Here is a 19565-nt window from a genome sequence, read left to right as displayed (position 1 = left end):
GGAATGTGAGGTTCAACAAAAGAGACATAAAATAGGACACTACTTGGAAAGGTTTAAAAGAAGCTAAATGTGATGGTAACATTAAGAGCATAAATCCTCATGAATAAAAGTTCTCACAATATATGGAGCTTTTAGCTTATCAGACTTAATATTATTATTATATTGGTTATCTTTAAAGTAAAAGTTTTTATGGTAAAATGTTTATGTATACAGATACTGGTGTATAACACTTTCAGAAGCTCACTCTAGAGCTCACCTGCTCATCACCGTCAGGTGATCTTTCACATTTAACGTGAAAGGTGTGGTTGATCCCTCGTTCTATCTCCACTATCCTGCTACACATTTCAGTGTGAACGGCACCTGTTATAAAAAGAAATTTAGTTATATTAGTCAGCGCCTTTTAAATGCCATATTTTTTTTAAAAAAATATCCTTATTAGCAGTTGTATCTGCTGATATAAAGAGGCAAAGTATAACACTTTTAAATATTGACTTCCACTAAGATCAGTAACAGAAAATTATATTTATGTGTGATGCACCTGTCTTGGTGCCCCAAATAAAAATGCCTTATTAACATATACAGATAAATTGGGCTCTAATATAATTGATGGAATCACTTGTGCTGTGGCAGCACACCAAATAGTTTAAGTATAACAAATTTATAACTGTAGTAGTATTAAAATATTCATGCTAAAGAAGACTGAAAAGTGAGGAAATATGTTTCACAAGAGGACTCTACAAAGACAAAGTTTTAGTGTGATTACAGATTTTCATGGCATATTCCAATGATGAAATCTTCTCGGGTGATCAGCTGAGTGGTCACTACCAATTGGCTGATCACCCAAAAGATTTCATCAAAGTTTTAGCCGCAAAACGTAATGGAGAGTTTTTTTTGATTACTGGTTTTGTAACAGCATTATTTACAGAATTATGTATATTAATTTTATATAAATCAAACAATGGAAAATCCAGAATGGAATGTAACAATATTATGAATAGGAAAGTTGCTGCTCACCATATAGCGGAGGTGTTGGTGGCTTCAGTCGTGTGTGTTAGCTGCATTTGTGTGAGTGTGTGTTTGTGTGCCTGTCATCTATTTTTGATGAAGGCCTTGCTGGCTGAAAGTTTTAATTGTGACAATTTTATATAAATTTATTTTGTGTTTGTGAACTAACATAATCTCCATTTTTGCAGGGATAAAATGTATAATGTGTCAACTAAGCCTCCATAATCACACTATTTAAGCCCAATGACTGTCCCTGAAAATAATTGTAACATTATCTTTTGTAAATAATTTCCATTAATTTCACCATTTATTATTGTATACCATTACCATTGGTCAATGATATTTAATTTATGAACTAATCTGGCAAAACAATTAGATTTGGAAATACTATAACATTACAATTTACTAGTGAAGTACCTCTAGTAACAGTCAATGGAATTTCTTTTTGTATAAATGGACAAGCATAGAAAGAGCAACAAATTTTTCAAAAATGGAAATCAAAGAGAGTAATATGAAGCTTGTGTACACATGTGATTTTGTACTATAATTTATGTGAGAGTGAGACTTGTCATTTTTGACCAAACCACAGTATTGTACTAAAAAGAGCAGCTCATTTTAAAGCTTTCAGCTGATACAGCAGTTGCACAAGAAGAGTATGCACAACTGTAAACTGCAGTCTCCGACATCAATGTTGGTAACAGATCAGAAGACAATATTACAGTCTGCATTCCAAATCAGTGTAAAGATCCATGAGATACTGCAAGTCAGCTGACTTAAGTCTAGTTGGAAATGCTGGCAACAGTTTGAACCACAATGTTCATTGCAATGTGAGGATGATATAGAGCACAATTATGAGAATAATTCTCTCACTAACACGAAGACAAACTTGAGCAATGCGAGATCTGTGAGTTGTCACATATGTGTGCGATTATCCATATCACCACTTATTTGGTTGTGTCATATGCAGTATATATCTGTTGTTATGAGGCTTTTGGCACATCCATTGCTCAGAAGTATTAATCAGACCAAGGTAGTATTTATACTTCATCAGAATCTTCAATGCTTTTGCCAAGTCCATTTTAGATACTATTAAGTCACATTGTTATAAGACTATGCATTCGTATCTCCAATATTAAAGAGGAGTAATTATAAAAGTATGAAAGGAAAATTCAGTTGAGGAAACTTGTAAATATGGGACAGAATTTATGGCCATTACATATGATCAGAAGGCAAAAAGTTTAGTACTACTGATAGACACGTAAAAGTGATGATATTATCCTAGCTTTCCAAACTGTTAGTTGGTTCCTTGGTGAGAAAGAAAGACAGAGAGGGGAAGGTTAAAAATGAAAGGCAGCCTACCCAGTCCCGAACATGAGAAAGACCCACCCCACTGTTGGTTTCTGAAGACATAATAAACGTTTTGCCTCCAAAAGATAAGTATTGCCTAGCCATTCAGTCTCACATTTATTTTACAAAAGTATGCAGACTCAACCAGAATACTTTATGTTTGGATACTTTAGCGTTAATTTCTGTCTGATAGTACTGCTGGAAGACAACTGGAGTTCTTGCTTGCACAGTGTTGAATTATTTCATACAGAATCATTCCCTGTGAGGACTGAAGGTCACATCACAATTTTCTTTAGTCATCAATCTTCTGACTCTCTTTAATAGTTGTTGCCTAATTTAGACTTGGCTGACATCGGTCATTTGGATGTAAAAGCAACAGTAAATGGTTAACCTAGCAGTGCTTATTAATCTTAGGACTAAACCTTCTATGACATTAGATTTAAATACAAAAAGAAAAGTATTACAGTATTTATAAATCTTACCATGACAGTGAGCAAGATACATTAACCTGCAGACAGGTACAATTAAAACACACTTGCATAAAGCTTTCGGCCACAGCCTTCATCAGCAAGAAAGAAACACAACGTTCTTACAAACAAGCAAGCACACCTCATTCACACGTAACTGCCAACTCCAGCATCTTGAGCTGAATTGCAACAATCACATGTCATGCAAGTAGCAATTTGGATGGGATGAGGAAGAGTGTTACGTGTGGTGAGAGATACGAAGACTGTCTGGCAGAGTGTGCAGGGGCTAGAAGGCCAATAGGCAGCATGACAGGCGGCTGTGGGGCAGGGAGGTGGGGAAAAACAGAGCAAAAAGGGACAGGAGTGGGGAAAAATGGGCAGGTTTATTGCCAGATGGCGGGAAACAAAGAGTGTGGGAGGTGAGAATGGGGAGGAGGTGACTTTACTTTTAAGTAACAATAGAAAAGAATTCTGTGAATGCTGATAGCGGAAATGTTACAAAAATTGATGTGTTTATGTTCCGCTCTTTTAGCATGGTGATACTGTTAGTATTTGAGTGCTGATTTCCGGTCAACAAGATACTAAGCAGAGTTACCGCGCATAGCACGCACTCTGTGGTGCAACAAATAGCTTCTGTGACTATGATTAGGAAGATTGCAGGTTTGAGTCCTGGAAGGGTAATAAATTTCTAAAAGTTTTACATGAAATATGAAAATAATGTTAGGAAGAACTGATTGTAGCAGTTGTTTCGATGATAGGACGTATTGTGTATAGCTTTGATTTAATGTTAGTTTGAGAAATGAACTGCAGAGGATAAATGTTTCGACTTTGCTTACAAACAGTTCACTTTTTTGGAAGGCATTGGTAATAGTGTAGATATCACAATACTCCCACAGTACACCAAGGTGTAGGAGATTGAGGTTTTGTATGTGGAGAGATATAAAGCATGTACAATATGCAGGTACCACAAACATAAGGGCTGTGATGTTTGTGACTTTAAACTAATGTTAGTGATAAGCTAATGTTAGTGATGATGAAATGAAATGTCGTTTGGCTAGGGCCTCCTGTCAGGTAGACTGGCCACCTGGTGCAAGACTTTCTAGGTGATGCCACTTCGGCGACTTGTGTGTCGATGGGGATGAGATGATGATGAAGACAACACAACACCCAGTCCCTGAGTGGAGAAAATCTCTGACCTAGCTGTGAATCGAACCCAGGCCCTGTTGCATGGCATTCCGTCATGGTGACCAACCAGCTATCAAGGTGGATGATAGTGATGATGAATTATGGCAGAGGGCACTAAAAAGCAAGGTCTTCAACACCCTTGCATTAATGATTTATCGATGAATATCATGAAAATATGTGGAAAAAGGCCTATGAAACTGAAAATCAAGTTTCATTGCCCCCCACAAGAATCGTAAGGCAACCACAGTAAGATGAGCTTCAGAAAAGCCCTTAATAAAATCCCAAGGAGATGCAGCAGAATAACTAGATAAAATCATGGATAAAACACCTGTAAAAACATGTTTAAAAAAGGGACAGATAAAGCTACTGGACAACTACTTATAAATAATAAGTGACCCATCCACTCTGTGATACATTAAGATCACACACCCAATATTTTGGGAAGAATTCTGGATATCACACAAAATCTTAAAACACGAACAATACTCATTATCAGTTAGAATAGAGGGCAGATCCTTTGGGAGACACAGTTCAACTCTCAGGTCGTCATATACAACACACTCAGTTAAAATATGTTGTCTTGACAGCAGTGTCCTCCATCTGACATACTGGGAGTTCCACTGGCCAATGGACAATGTCCCACTCTAAGCCATAGAAGGGCCACTTCTTCAGACTATTCTGAATGGTAGCACTGAAGTTTTTATGTAATGTAATTTATTATTCCTCACTTCCAGCCACTGAGCCTCCCATGTACACATGGCCTTCCAGGTCACAAATGAATGTGACAGCCTGCAGGGGGACTGAACAGTGAGGAGGAGGAGAATGGGAGCAATCCTCAAGTGCTTTATCTGAAAACTACCTTGAGCAGTTAAACAGAGAACCAACTCGTGGCGATAACATATTAGACCTTCTGGTGACAAACAGACCCAAACTATTTGTAACAGTTAACGCAGAACAGGGAATCAGCGATCATAAAGCGGTTACTGCATCGATGATTTCAGCCATAAATAGAAATATTAAAAAAAGGTAGGAAGATTTTTCTGTTTAGCAAAAGTGACAAAAAGCAGATTTCAGAGTACCTGATGGCTCAAAACAAAAGTTTTGTCTCAAGATAGATAGTGTTGAGGATCAGTGGACAAAGTTCAAAACCATCGTACAATATGCATTAGATGAGTATGTGCTAAGCAAGATTGTAAGAGATGGAAAAAAGCCACTGTGGTACAACAACCAAGTTAGAAAACTGCTGTGGAAGCAAAGGGAACTTCACAGCAAACATAAACATAGCCAAAGCCTTGCAGACAAACAAAAATTACGCGAAGCGAAATTTAGTGTGAGGAGGGCTATGGGAGAGGCATTCAATGAATTCGAAAGTAAAGTTCTATGTACTGACTTGGCAGAAAATCCTAAGAAATTTTTGTCTTATGTCAAAGCGGTAGGTGGATCAAAACAAAATGTCCAGACACTCTGTGACCAAAATGGTACTGAAACAGAGGATGACAGACTAAAGGCCGAAATACTAAATGTCTTTTTCCAAAGCTGTTTCACAGAGGAAGGCTGCACTTTAGTTCCTTCTCTAGATTGTCGCACAGATGACAAAATGGTAGATATCGAAATAGACGAGAGAGGGATAGAGAAACAATTAAAATTGCTCAAAAGAGGAAAGGCCGCTGGACCTAATGGGATACCAGTTCAATTTTACACAGAGTACGCGTTTGGCTAGGGCCTCCCGTCAGGTAGACTGGCCACCTGGTGCAAGTCTTTCTAGGTGATGCCACTTCGGCGACTTGTGTGTCGATGGGGATGAGATGATGATGAAGACAACACAACACCCAGTAGGTAGGTGGATCAAAACAAAATGTCCAGACACTCTGTGACCAAAATGGTACTGAAACAGAGGATGACAGACTAAAGGCCGAAATACTAAATGTCTTTTTCCAAAGCTGTTTCACAGAGGAAGGCTGCACTTTAGTTCCTTCTCTAGATTGTCGCACAGATGACAAAATGGTAGATATCGAAATAGATCTTCTGGTGACAAACAGACCCGAACTATTTGTAACAGTTAACGCAGAACAGGGAATCAGCGATCATAAAGCGGTTACTGCATCAATGATTTCAGCCATAAATAGAAATATTAAAAAAAGGTAGGAAGATTTTTCTGTTTAGCAAAAGTGACAGAAAGCAGATTTCAGAGTACCTGATGGTTCAAAACAAAAGTCCCCGTTTTCAAGAAGGGATGTCTAACAGATGTGCAGAACTATAGACCAATATCTGTAACGTCGATCAGTTGTAGAATTTTGGAACACGTATTATGTTAGCGTATAATGACTTTTCTGGAGACTAGAAATCTACTCTGTAGGAATCAGCATGGGTTTCGAAAAAGACGATCGTGTGAAACCCAGCTCGCACTATTTGTCCACGAGACTCAGAGGGCCATAGACGCGGGTTCCCAGGTAGATGCTGTGTTTCTTGACTTCCGCAAGGTGTTAGATACAGTTCCCCACAGTTGTTTAATGAACAAAGTAAGAGCATATGGACTATCAGACCAATTGTGTGATTGGATTGAAGAGTTCCTAGATAACAGAATGCAGCATGTCATTCTCAATGGAAAGAAGTCTTCCGAAGTAAGAGTGATTTCAGGTGTGCCGCAGGGGAGTGTCATAGGGCCGTTGCTATTCACAATATACATAAATGGCCTTGTGGATGACATCGGAAGTTCACTGAGGCTTTTTGCGGATGATGCTGTGGTATATCAAGTGGTTGTAACAATGGAAAATTGTACTGAAATGCAGGAGGATCTGCAGCGAATTGACGCATGGTGCAGGGAATGGCAATTGAATCTCAATGTAGACAAGTGTAATGTGCTGCAAATACACAGAAAGAAAGATCCCTTATCATTTAGCTACAATATAACAGGTCAGCAACTGGAAGCAGTTAATTCCATAAATTATCTGGGAGTACGCATTAGGAGTGATTTAAAATGGAATGATCATATAAAGTTGATTGTCGGTAAAGCAGATGCCAGACTGAGATTCATTGGAAGAATCCTAAGGAAATGCAATCCGAAAACAAAGGAAGTAGGTTACAGTACGCTTGTTCGCCCACTGCTTGAATACTGCTCAGCAGTGTGGGATCCGTACCAGATAGGGTTGATAGAAGAGATAGAGAAGATCCAACAGAGAGCAGCGCGCTTCATTACAGGATCATTTAGTAATCACAAAAGCGTTACGGAGATGATAAACTCCAGTGGAAGACTCTGCAGGAGAGACGCTCAGTAGCTCAGTACGGGCTTTTGTTGAAGTTTCGAGAACATACCTTCACCGAGGAGTCAAGCAGTATATTGCTCCCTCCTACGTATATCTCTCGAAGAGACCATGAGGATAAAATCAGAGAGATTAGAGCCCATACAGAGGCATACTGACAATCCTTCTTTCCACAAACAATACGAGACTGGAATAGAAGGGAGAACCGATAGAGGTACTTAAGGTACCCTCTGCCACACACCGTCAGGTGGGTTGCGGAGTATGGATGTAGATGTAGATGTAAAAAAGAAGGAAAGTGTCCTGCACTTTCACCATCCGATCCGTTGTGCACATTGTCCAATAACAAGAAGAGCCCTTTGAGAATCTAAGCAGATGAGGAATATCTCGTTATGACGCCATCTCATCTGCTCTGTTGTCCACAGGATAGCAAACAATTCTGTGTAATAAACTGAAAACTGCTCTGGGAGCCCAATCCTGAGGACATTGTTGGCGAACACGACAGAACAGCTGAGAAAATCACCCTGTTTAGAACCATCCGTGCATACAGTAATAAAATCTGGATGGCTGTGAAAAATCTCGTTAAATTTAATTTCAAATATATAGTCTGGGGTACAATGCTTCCTGTAACAAGTCAGTTCTCAAAGCAGTTTAGGCCTTACTAGAAGCCAGGAGGGTGCCCTACTTCACCCCCCGGCTTTAGACATTGATGCCCTCGCCCCCTTTCTAACAACACAAGGCTCTCCCTTGCATTGTTCCCAAATGGCCTTGTTGGTTGGGGCTGATGATCAAACAGCCGTTCCAGTGGCAGCTGTACAACATAGCTGGACGCTGGCAATGTAGGAACAGATAATGCCCTATATGCTTGGCATACCACGAGATGACAATGTTGAATAGACAATGCAGGCTCACCAGCCTCTGCACACAAGCTAACAACGGGGCTCATGCGATAGGCCCCTGTTGACAGCCTGATACCCTCGTGGTGAACTGTATCCAGCATTTCGAGATATGAAGGCCCATAAATCTGGCATCCATATTCAAGCTGGAATCGCACCGTGGCCTTAGAAAGTTGAAGCAGACATGCCCTATCGTTTCCCCAAGACCTATAGCTGACATATTTAAGGATGTTTAAGGCCTTGAGACAGTTTCAGTTCTTTAAGGTGTGGAAACTATGTTAACCTGTCATCAAAAGTAAAGTCCAGACACTTCACCTTTTTCTTGAAAGTGAGAATGGTGCCCCCAGTTTTAAAACGTATAAATTAAACAGGCTGCAGGAACAATTAAAATCAACACAAACTGTTTTCTCCAAAGAGAATTTAAAACCTGGTGTGTAAGACCATTCCTCCAACTGCTTGATTGTCAGCTGCAATTGTTGAGTTGCCATTACAAGGCTGCAAGATGCACAGAAGATGGAGAAGTAATCCACAAACAAGGAATGTCACACTGTGGACATAATACTGTTTATTGCTGTGGCGAATGACTTGATGCTTGAAACACTCTCTTGAGGGACACCATTCTCCTGCATAAAATGGTCAGACAGGACATTCCCAACCTTGCGTGGAAAATATCAGTCAGAGAGAAAGGACCATATGAAGGTGGGTATATGTCCATGGAATCCCCACTGACAGAGCTGTGACAAAATATTGTGCCTCCAGGTAGTATCGTAGACCTTTTCCAAATTGAAGAAAACACCGATAAGATGGTAATTGCAAAGGAAAGTTTGTTGAATTGCTGCTTCGAGCAGTGTCAGGTTATTGAGTGTGGAGTGATACCTTTTGAACCCACACTGGGAGCATCTGTGTAGGGACCTGGTTTGGAGAACCCACACTTGGCACCAGTTGACCATACACTCCAGTGTCTTTCCTATGCAGCTTGTCAGACTAATACTACAATAACTACTGAGGCCTGTCCAATCACTCCATGGTTTTAAAATTGGGAGTAAAATAGACTTTTTCCACAAGTTGGGAAAGTCACCTGTCATCCAAATTTCATTAAAGAGCTGGAGGAGGACCTCCTTTGACCATTGGTCCGACTGTTTCAGTATGCTGTAGATTATCAAGTTGTTTCCAGGGATTGTGTCACAACCTACTGACAATTCAGGATCCAGCTCCCTCAAAAGAAAGGCCGGTTGTATTCCTTGATGTTGGTGGAATGGAAATCAAAATCAGCCTTCTCCTATGTCTCCTGATTTCAAAGGAAAGTGGGATCCTGGTTAGACTCAGCTATGGTGACCTTGTATGATTCAACCATTGTCTGAACTATGTCTCTCAGCCATGTTATGAGAGACCCCTGTATTTTTATAGCTGCTATTGGCAGTCAAGAGTTGTACCTTGAGATCCTCCTGATGGCTTCCCATACTTTACCTGGAGTTGTGGACATGTTTATGGAGTTCAGAAACTCTTGCCAAGACCTCTGCTTACTCTCCTGTGTTATTCGCCTCACCTTTGCATGCACCATTAGAAAGTTTGCAAGATTCTCATCTGCAGTCCATCAATTGAATCTGTGCATACCCTCCCTCCTATGCCTGATTCCAGAACGACATTCATCATTCCACCAAGGGACAAGTTGCCTCCCAGGCATTTCCATTGACTTTGGGATGGATGTATCAGCGGCATGGTGAATCACAGATGTAATGTGAGCCATCCAGTTCTGGACACCATCACACTGCTCAAAAATGACTAACTGCCTGTAGAGCATCCAGTTAGCCTTTTTGAACAACCATCTTGGTGGCTTCCTTTCAAGATCTGACCCATCAGGCAGATGGATCCAGATAGGGTAGTGGTCACTACTATGAAGGACGTCACCACTGCCTTCTGAGCAGAGTCAGCAAGGGATGACGAGCTTAGTGGTGCTAAAATGTGTAGCTTGGCTCAGGTTCATCAGTATGATGTGTGTGTATCAGATCAAGTACCTCACCTTTGGGGCATGTGGTGTTTGAATCCCACAGTGTACTTTATGCATTGAAGTCTCCTTTTAGGGGTATGGGGTAGTTCATCAAGAAGGTGAGTGAGGATCCCTCTGTTATGAGGCTCATGGAGTGGTAGGTACACAGAGCATACTGTGGCGGCAACGCGAGCTACTATCCAAACAGCAACAGCTTGTAGTGTTGTGGTTAAGGGAAGAGGCGAAGAATGAAAAGTGTCCTTGACAAACACTACAACCTCACATTTCACCCTGTCACCAGTAAGGTTGTCTTTTCTGTAAAGGTGATAGCCTCCAATTACAGGTGTGTCAGTGTCTTTAAAATGAGTTGCTTGAAGACAGAGACAGAAGGGTCTGTCCTGTACAAGGCATCTCAATTACTCCATATGAGTCCTCTATGCATTTGTATTCCATTGCAGTATGGGAGCCATTTCATCAGTTTGGTCTTGATTTACCCCTCCACTTGCGCCGGGATGGTGAGGCGCTTGTAGAGCAAGATGAGGTGGAGGGGCTGTCTGGATCTCGTGATGAGGCATCAAAGTCCATGGTGTTCCTTTCATCAGTCAGAGATGCCAGAATGACATTTGACAATGCCCAGGACAGCTTTCAACCCAAATGCTGAGAACCTTTCCTGGCAAAGATGAGCGGGAAAGGGGGCAATGAGAGACATTTCTCTTTGAAGAAAGTGATCATTGGGAGGCACTTTGTGTTTGGGGTGCCTTTGGGATCTTACTGTGAATGCATTACTGGTCTCTTCCGTCATAGCTGCCTGGATTGCTACATCGTTAACTGTGCTTTGGCACATGCAGGTGCAAGTACAGGTGCTGGTGGTTTATAATAGTATGCTGGATGTTGTCTGTGTTGAAGCATCAACCTTAGGAACTGGTTTTTGCACCAAGGAAGCATAAGAAGAGGCAAAGACAGGGGGTTTCATTGCCTTATATTCCTTTTTGGCTTCCATGTAGGGGATCCGCTTGGTTACTTTTATTTCCTGAATTTTGCATTCCTCTGCAAAAACAGGGCAGTCTCTGCTCCAGACTGAGTGGCTCCCAGAACAGTTAATACAGACTGCTAGAGATGGAGAGTCAGTCCCAGTGTCATGGGCTGCCTTCCCACACCTCCCACTGGTCACTTTGCCTCTGCAACTCAATGTTGTATGGCCAAAATGCTGGCATTTAAAGCAGCGCATAGGATTAGGTAAGTCAGAGGAAACTTGGCATGATGTGTTAAGGTAGTCACACAATCGAAGGTCACAATGGAAGTGGCAGTCTTCTCAATTTCTCTGTTATTCTTATGTGTCCTTTGTTCCACATCTATTATCCCCTATGATGCCCATATTTATTTGATTTCGGCAATGTCGATGTCAATAATATCACGGCAGGTGACCACACCTTTACTGGAGTTACGGGAGTTATGCAATTCAGCTATAACGTTATACTTCCATAATTTTTGTGGCTTCCTAAGTAGTTCCACCTGCTTTGCATGGTTAGTCTCGACCAGAAAGGAACCATTTTGCAACCGCTTAAGAGACTAGTGTATCAGAAAGCACTACAAATCCTTTACGGACACTTTTTCAAATGTCCCCTCCGTCCTCTTGAAGACTACAATGACATTCTGGTTCATGACTCCTAGAACCCTGTTACTAACAACAGGAGCACTAGCCTCCGTCATTCTGCTTGGTGAATGGGTGTGATAATTCCCAGGCAGTACACCCTTCCTGCTGGAAGGAGAAGAAGAAGATTTCGAGGTTTCTATCTCAGTCCCACCAAGTAGCTAGGCAAATAAGGCTACACTGAGACAGAGCCCCACATGCCTGAGTAAGCCTTATACAACAGAGTTGCGGCAGGTTTCCCAGAGGTTGCCTGCTAACTACTCGTTAGACCTCAACAGCCATGCATCTCATTGGCATTCAGCACACCTTGAGGTTGAGGTTTTTTTTTACAGAGGTTTGTTCCGTCATCGTGATCTGGGCGGCCAAGCCGAGATTCTCATTCCCTGTGACACACAACGTTCCACCGCCACAACACATGGTGGTCGCTGAAGCGTGCCCACAGCTTACAGTGACAGAGGACTGGCAGTGCTTACCAGTCCTCAGCTCAGGAAACCCGGGGTCACCAAGCCTGTTCTCAGCAAACGAAAGTTGAACCCTAAGTGCCTAACGTTAGCATCTGAAGCAGACTTACTTCATCTTTATGTAAGATGATGAAACTTCAAAAGCTTAAAAAAAAAAGGATCCTAGCTGGACAGTACAAAGAAAAAAAACATTGTTTGTAATAAAGTACCAAATGTGTGGTCACATTAACTCGAAAATATCTTTTCAGTGTGACATGTGTCAACAGCCATTGTAAATGTAAGAGCATGTAAATGCCAATGAAAACACAATAATGCTCCACTCCTAATCGGTGTGGTGAAATTTCATAATTGTGATTTGGTTTTCATATGAAAGGACTGTCAATTTGTTTTATAAATAAGTTAAAATAATATTGCAACCTAGATTCAAACCCGTGACCAATGAACATCATCTTATAATATTCAACAGTCCACTGCCTTACCAACAGAGCTACCAGTGATGTGCAACTAAGAGCGTGTATCAATAATTTTTACTAACAGTTTAATTTCTTTGACTAACACTGTCCTTGTTTGTAATAGTGGGAAAGCACATCTTGGAGATAAATTAATGTAAACTTCAGAGTGCAAGACATTTTTAATTAAGCAAGGGAACTTGGGCATCAACACGGTGGCACTTTGTAAGTACAGGGCAACCAATTTTTTTGCACCTTTTCATTTTTTGAAACACACAAAAACAATTTTTCAAGAGTATTTATGGATGTATTAGTACAGTGTGGACCTACACACCATTTGTAAACCTGTTTCCGAAATGTAAATTCTAAAACAAGATATCACTGTTTATTAGCTTTATGACAAGAGGAGCAGTAATCTAGCCAATGCTGTCACAGACATCACCCAACTTGAATGGAGCATTTTTCGTTTCTGTATTTATAATAGAATATTGAAAGTCAAGAGGGAAAAAAGCATGTTATGACCATAAAATGACATAATTAATCATTTAATACATTTACGGTAAACAGTCACAACACCTTATTATGAGAGTGGAGAATGTGTTGTATGAATAACTCCCACTGCACAGTTCAGTAAAGCTGGTGGTGGAGTGGAGGATCAAGATGGCTTAGGTAGTTAAGCAACTGCTGAAGTCAGGCATGTTATTTTCAGCTGCTTGTTGTGCCAAAGGGTGGTCTATTTTGCACTTGGCCACAGTTTGGCAGTGGCCATCCATCCTGGTGGACAGCTGGTTGGTAGTCATACCAATATAAAAAAACTGTGCAATGATTGCAGCGGAACAGGCAAATGACATGGCTGCTTTCACAGGTGGCTTGGTCCATGATGGGGTAGGATAAACCTGTGTCAGGACTAGAATAGAAAGTGCTGGATGGGTGGACTGGGCAGATCTTGTACCTGTGTCTTCCATAGGGATATGATCCATGTGGCAAGGTGCTGGAATTGGGATTGGAGAAGAGATGGAATATGATGTGCAGGTTGGTTGGGCAATGGAACACCACATGAGGAGGGGTGGTAAATATCTCAGGTAGGGTGTCCCTCATTTCAGGGCATGATGATAGGTTATCAAAGCCCTAGTGAAGGATGTAATTCAGTTGTTCCATTCTGGTGTAGTACTGGGTGACAAAGGAGACGCTCCATTGTGGCTGGTTCTTGGCAGCAGTGGGAGGATTGGGGATGGGAGGGAAAATGGTAAGAGAGATCTATTTATCAACTAGGTCTGGTGAGGTGACAAATTTGCAGTGATAAGAACACCCTTGCTTAGAATCTGAGGGTCTTACCGAGGCCATCGTAGACGGGCACCATGCCCCAGACCTAGTCTGCAAACAGATCTCCCATGCCATTTCTCCTCACACCCTCAATCCTCCCACCATCCCCAAGAACCAGCCGCAGTGGAGTGTCCCATTTGTCACCCAGTACTGCTCTGGACTGGAGCAACTGATCTACATCCTTCAGCAGGGCTTTGATTACTTATCATTATGCCCTGAAATGAGGGACATCCTACCCAGGATACTTCCCACCCCTCCTAAAGTAGTGTTCAATCACCCATCCAACCTCCACAACACCCTAGTCCATCCCTACGCCACTCCCCATCCCAACCCCTTGCCACAGGGATCATATTCCTGTGGAAGACCCAGGTGCAAAACCTGCGCAGTCCAATAACCCAGCAGTTCCCAATCCTGTCCTGTCACAGGTTTATCCCACCCCATCAGAGGTTGGGCTACCTGTGAAAGCAGCCACGTCATTTACGAGATCTACTGGATTCATCGCACAGCGTTTTATTTTTGTATGGCTACCAACCAGCTGTTCACCAGGATGAACAGCCACTGTCAAACTGTAGGCAAGAGCAAAGTAGATCACCCTGTGGCACAACGTGCAGCTGAAGAAAACAAGCTTGACTTCAATGGCTGTTTCACTACCTGAGCCATCTGGATCCTTCCTTCCAGCACCAGCTTTTCTAAACTGTGCAGAAGGGAATTATCCTTACAAGACATTCTCCACTCCCATAATTATCCCTGCCTCAACCTATGGTAGCATACTGACACCACACCCTGCACCCAACAGTTTCCACCTACTCTGTCCTGTCATCTCCTCCCCATTCGCACCTCCCACCCTCTTTGTTTGCTACTCTCTGCCACTGTACCTGCATATCTTATCCTGCCATCTCCTTTCTTGCTCTTTTTTCCCACCTCCCTCCCCCACTATGTCCTGACATTGCACCTGTTGGCATTCTAGTCCCTGCACACACTGCCAGACAGCATTTGTCTCTTCTCTCTCCCTGTGTGTACACTTCTATCCCTTTCCCTTTTCTGCCACCTCCGGATTGGTGCTCGCATCGCATACGGTAACTGCATTCCGTCCCAAGATGCTGGAGTTGGCAGTCACATGCACATTTGGTGTGCTTGCTTGTGTGTGTGACTGGTGTGTGTTTATTTTTTACTGATGAAGGCTGGGGCCAAAAACATCTTGTAAGTGTGTTTTAATTGTTCCTGTCTGCAACTTAATGTGTATTCTTTATCGTATGTAGCAGTTTATCTCTTCCTACAGTGTTGATATTTCTATCTGGCATTTCCATTGTTTGATAACATGACAGCTGTATTGTTTAGAAGTTACTTATGAGAGGAACAATAGGTACGAGATTTAGAAAGCATTAAGTCCAAGTTAAAATATCAATACTTTCTTAAATATATTTTAACAGCAAAAATTCTGCCCGTCTTTACAAAAAAAAAATCACACATAGATGGAAATGAAGTATGGATAACTCCTGAGACTGAATTATTTTGTGGTAGATGAAGAGAGTGGTATGTAATTCAGAGAATAACAATATTAGAGAAGGAAAGTTGCTACTCACCATATAGCAGAGGTGCTGAGTCGCGATAGGCACAACGAAAAGATTCACACAATTATAGCTTTCGGCCATTAAGGCCTTTGTCAGCAATAGACACACACACACACACACACACACACACACACACACACACACACACACACATATGCAAACACAACTTGCACACATATCTGCAGTCTCAGACAGCTGAAACCACACTGCGAGCAGCAGCACCAGTGCATGATGGGAGTGGCGACCGGGTGGGGGTAAGGAGAAGGCTGGGGTCGGGAGGGGAAGTGATAGTATGGTTGGGGTGGCAGACAGTGAAGTGCTGCAGTTTAGATGGAGGGCAGGAGAGATGGTGGGGAGGGGAAGGGGGTTAGTAGCAGAAAGGAGAAAAATAGAAAGAAATTAAAAGACTGGGTGTAGCGGTGAAATGGGAATGGAATGGGAACAGGAAGGCGGCTGGATGGGTGAGGACAGTGACTAACGAAGGTTGAGGCCAGGAGGGTTACAGGATTGTTGGATGTATTGCAGGGAAAGTTCCCACCTGCGCAATTCAGAAAAGCTGGTGTTGGTGGGAAGGATCCATATGGCACAGGCTCCGAAGCAGTCATTGAGATTAGGGATATCATGTTTGGCAGCGTGTTCGGCGACAGGGTGGTCCACTTGTTTTTTGGCCACAGTTTGTTGGTGGCCGTTCACGCAGACAGACAGCTTGTTGGTTGTCATGCCTACATAGAATGCAGCACAGTGGTTGCAGATTATCTTGTAAATCACATGACTGGTTTCACAGTTAGTCCTGCCTTTGATGGGAAAGGTGATGTTAGTGACCGGACTGAAGTAGGTGGTGGTAGGAGGATGTATGGGACAGGTTTTGCATACCATTGTAATAGGCCTAGATGCAAAACCTGTCGAATACATCCTCCTACCACCACCTACTCCAGTCTGGTCACTAACATCACCTATCCCATCAAAGGCAGGACTAACTGTGAAACCAGTCATGTGATTTACAAGATAATCTGCAACCGCTGTGCTGCATTCTATGTAGGCATGACAACCAACAAGCTGTCTGTTTGCGTGAATGCCCACTGACAAACTGTGGCCAAAAAACAAGTGGACCATCCTGTTGCTGAACACACAGCCAAACATGATATTCCTCATCTCAGTGACTGCTTCAGAGCCTGTGCCGTATGGATCCTTCCCACCAACACCAGCTTTTCTGAACTGCGCAGTTGGGAACTTTCCTGCAATACATCCTACGTTTCCGAAACCCTCCTGGCCTCAACCTTGTTAGTCACTGTCCTCACCCATTCAGCCGCCTCCCTGTTCCCATTCCAGCACTACACAGCCGTCATTTCACTGCCTTTATATTTCTCTTCTTTCCACTACTTACCCCACCCCTCCCCTCCCCACCTTCTCTCTTGCCCTCCATCTAAACTGCAGCACTTCACTGCCCACCACCCCCTCCATACTATCTCTCCTCCTTCCTGCCCCAGCCTCTTCCTTACCCCCACCCAGTCGCCACTCGCGCGCGCGCGTGTGTGTGTGTGTGTGTGTGTGTGTGTGTGTGTGTGTGTGTGTGTGTGTGTGTGTGTGTGTGTGCGTGTATTGCTGACAAATGCCTTAATGGCCGAAAGCTATAATTGTATGAATCTTTTTGTTATGCCTATATCGACTCAGCATCTCCACTAAATGGTGAGTGGCAACTTTCCTTCTCTAATATTGTCAGAGAACAGTCTGTAACAGAGTAGTTAAATTCATTTACAACTAGTATTGCAAATACATACAGTTTGTTATAAAAAATTGAAAGACATTCACATTACATATGTAAAAAAAAAAATTTAAAAATGAGGTGAGTGAAATTCAGTTCCCTTACAATCCCTGTAACAGAAATGATCACCTGTTAAAATTGTTGGACTCAGTTCTGAGTGACAATTTCACCATAGCCACAGCAAACAGTATAGTTGTAAATAAACTAAATACAGCTAGTCTGGATTTACCTTGTCAGGCAATATATCCACTACTGACAGACTTCAGAAATAAAACTCTCAAGAATTAGGACGTTCAATCTGTAATTCTTCTGAATATGATGGTTTTTCAACAGAAAAAATAAAATGATCGTATGGCATTGCTGACCGGGAGGTCCCATCCAGGGAAGTTAGGCCACCGAGTGCGAGCCTTATTTCAGTCGACACCACATTGGGCTACTCATGTGCTAGTGATGAGGATGAAAGGATTATGAGGACAACACAACACCCAGTCCATGAGTGGAGAAAATCTACAACCTGGCCGGGAATCGAACCCAGGCCCACTGCGTGGGAGGCATGCACATTACCTTCTTTTTTTTAATCAGATTGACTTGGTATTTTCATGAAAATCAGACAACCATAGTCAAATCATCATTTAATATCAGCTGCAAAAAAAATCAACGAATTAGTTCAAGCACAAACAATTATTAAATTAAAATCTGAACGAGAAGACTAAGCCATTATCCCACCCTTCTAGTCAACTTTTTTTTTTAAATACATGTGGAAAAGAAAAACAAAACAAAGCTACAAGGGAGGGGACTCAAGCTCAGTGAAGAAACAGGGATTACAGGGGAACTTAACCAACACCCTGACGGTTAAACACAAGAAAAAGCATATTCGCAAAAAGTGTTCAGTATCATGGCAACCGCTGCCATTTCCAAATAGCAGTTGTCAGACAATGGTGAAAAACGTGGGGATCTGGGTCATTCCCGCCTTCAACAACATAGTGAACATAGTAACCCAAGAGCCAGACAATCATGTTCGTTTTCATCTGAGGAAAAAAGGATATGTCCGGATGAAGGAAAATGTCATCTGGGAAAGCGATTTCAGGCCCTTGAGTAAGGGAAGCTAATTGACAGCAGACCCAGAGCCAGTGATCCCATTCACAAGCAACAAGCCTGTGAAGTAAGGTGTCAGTTTAATGACATTCCTCACATTGATCAGTCGGATGAAGGCCAGTACGAAAAAAACAATCATCAGACAGTGAATGGCCTTATACCACGTTGAAGCAATCTCCATTGGCAATATAGGAAGACTAAGGTGAGACCAGACCATATTCCAAGATGTTAACGGGGAAGCAAGTTCAACAAAAGAAGGGGAACATGGCGCACACCAAAGGGGTGATAACATGTTGGTAGTAATATGCGTCATAGAAAGTATATCAGCACCTAGGATACCAATAATTAGATAGTATTCACGAATGTAACGCAATTTAGGATTAATCCGTCCAACATCAACAGGAGGGGTCAGACTGACCAGCTGGAGGCGGGAAAGTAAACAAGAGGTAACTGAATGCGGAGCCGGCATACAGGTTAAAACATTGCGGCAGGCAAATAAGATGGATGTCTTCACTTTGATATCGGAAAGACCCAGTCCTCCAAGCTTTTGAGGCCTGGCCATGACTTCATATCGGACACAAAAGATGTGGCGGCGCCACAGGAATTGACCAAACAGCTGTTTCAGTCTGCGAGGCATCGTCGCGGGAAGCGAGAAGACCTGCGCAATGTAATATACTTTGCTGAAAACATAGGTCTCTAAAACCTGTACCTTGTGAAGGAGGCTAAGGGAACGGCATTCATGTTCAAGGATCACCCTGTGAACACGACTCGTAATCTCACGCCATTTAATGACGCCATTTTGATCGGATTGCAATCCACTAAGATCCCTGTCTTATGCCAATTGATGACCAATGCCCAAGGAATGATGACATGATCGAAGCCTCTCAATGGTAGGAACATGCATTTACAATTATTAATGCGATCATCAGTAAGATGACAAAATCAATCCAAGGTATCCTTAAGCCTCGGCATGACCTTGACATGTCGTACAAAAACCATGACGTCATCGGCGTATGCACGGACCGAAAAAATTCCCCCAATATAGTCCAGCCATGTAAATGCTTGGCAAGGCGGCAAAGTAAGAGCTCTAAGATCAAGACAAAGAGTGA

At 42.3% G+C, this 19565-nt stretch overlaps 1 protein-coding gene across 1 annotated transcript in view; it reads right to left on the bottom strand.

The window, feature by feature from the left end:
- The window catches only part of LOC124546062, a 120561-nt gene that overhangs the window by 5127 nt on the left and 95869 nt on the right, over window positions 1–19565 (bottom strand). The window contains exon 7 of the mRNA XM_047125010.1: window positions 257–360. Within this exon, the coding sequence (XP_046980966.1) occupies window positions 257–360 (104 nt within the window). The remainder of the gene's footprint in view (window positions 1–256; window positions 361–19565) is intronic.

Source organism: Schistocerca americana, chromosome 1, assembly GCF_021461395.2.
Source record: "Schistocerca americana isolate TAMUIC-IGC-003095 chromosome 1, iqSchAmer2.1, whole genome shotgun sequence".
In the NCBI taxonomy this organism is placed as follows: domain Eukaryota; kingdom Metazoa; phylum Arthropoda; class Insecta; order Orthoptera; family Acrididae; genus Schistocerca; species Schistocerca americana.
Note: the sequence above shows the minus strand (reverse complement) of the source record. Positions and strands in the feature narration are given on the sequence as shown.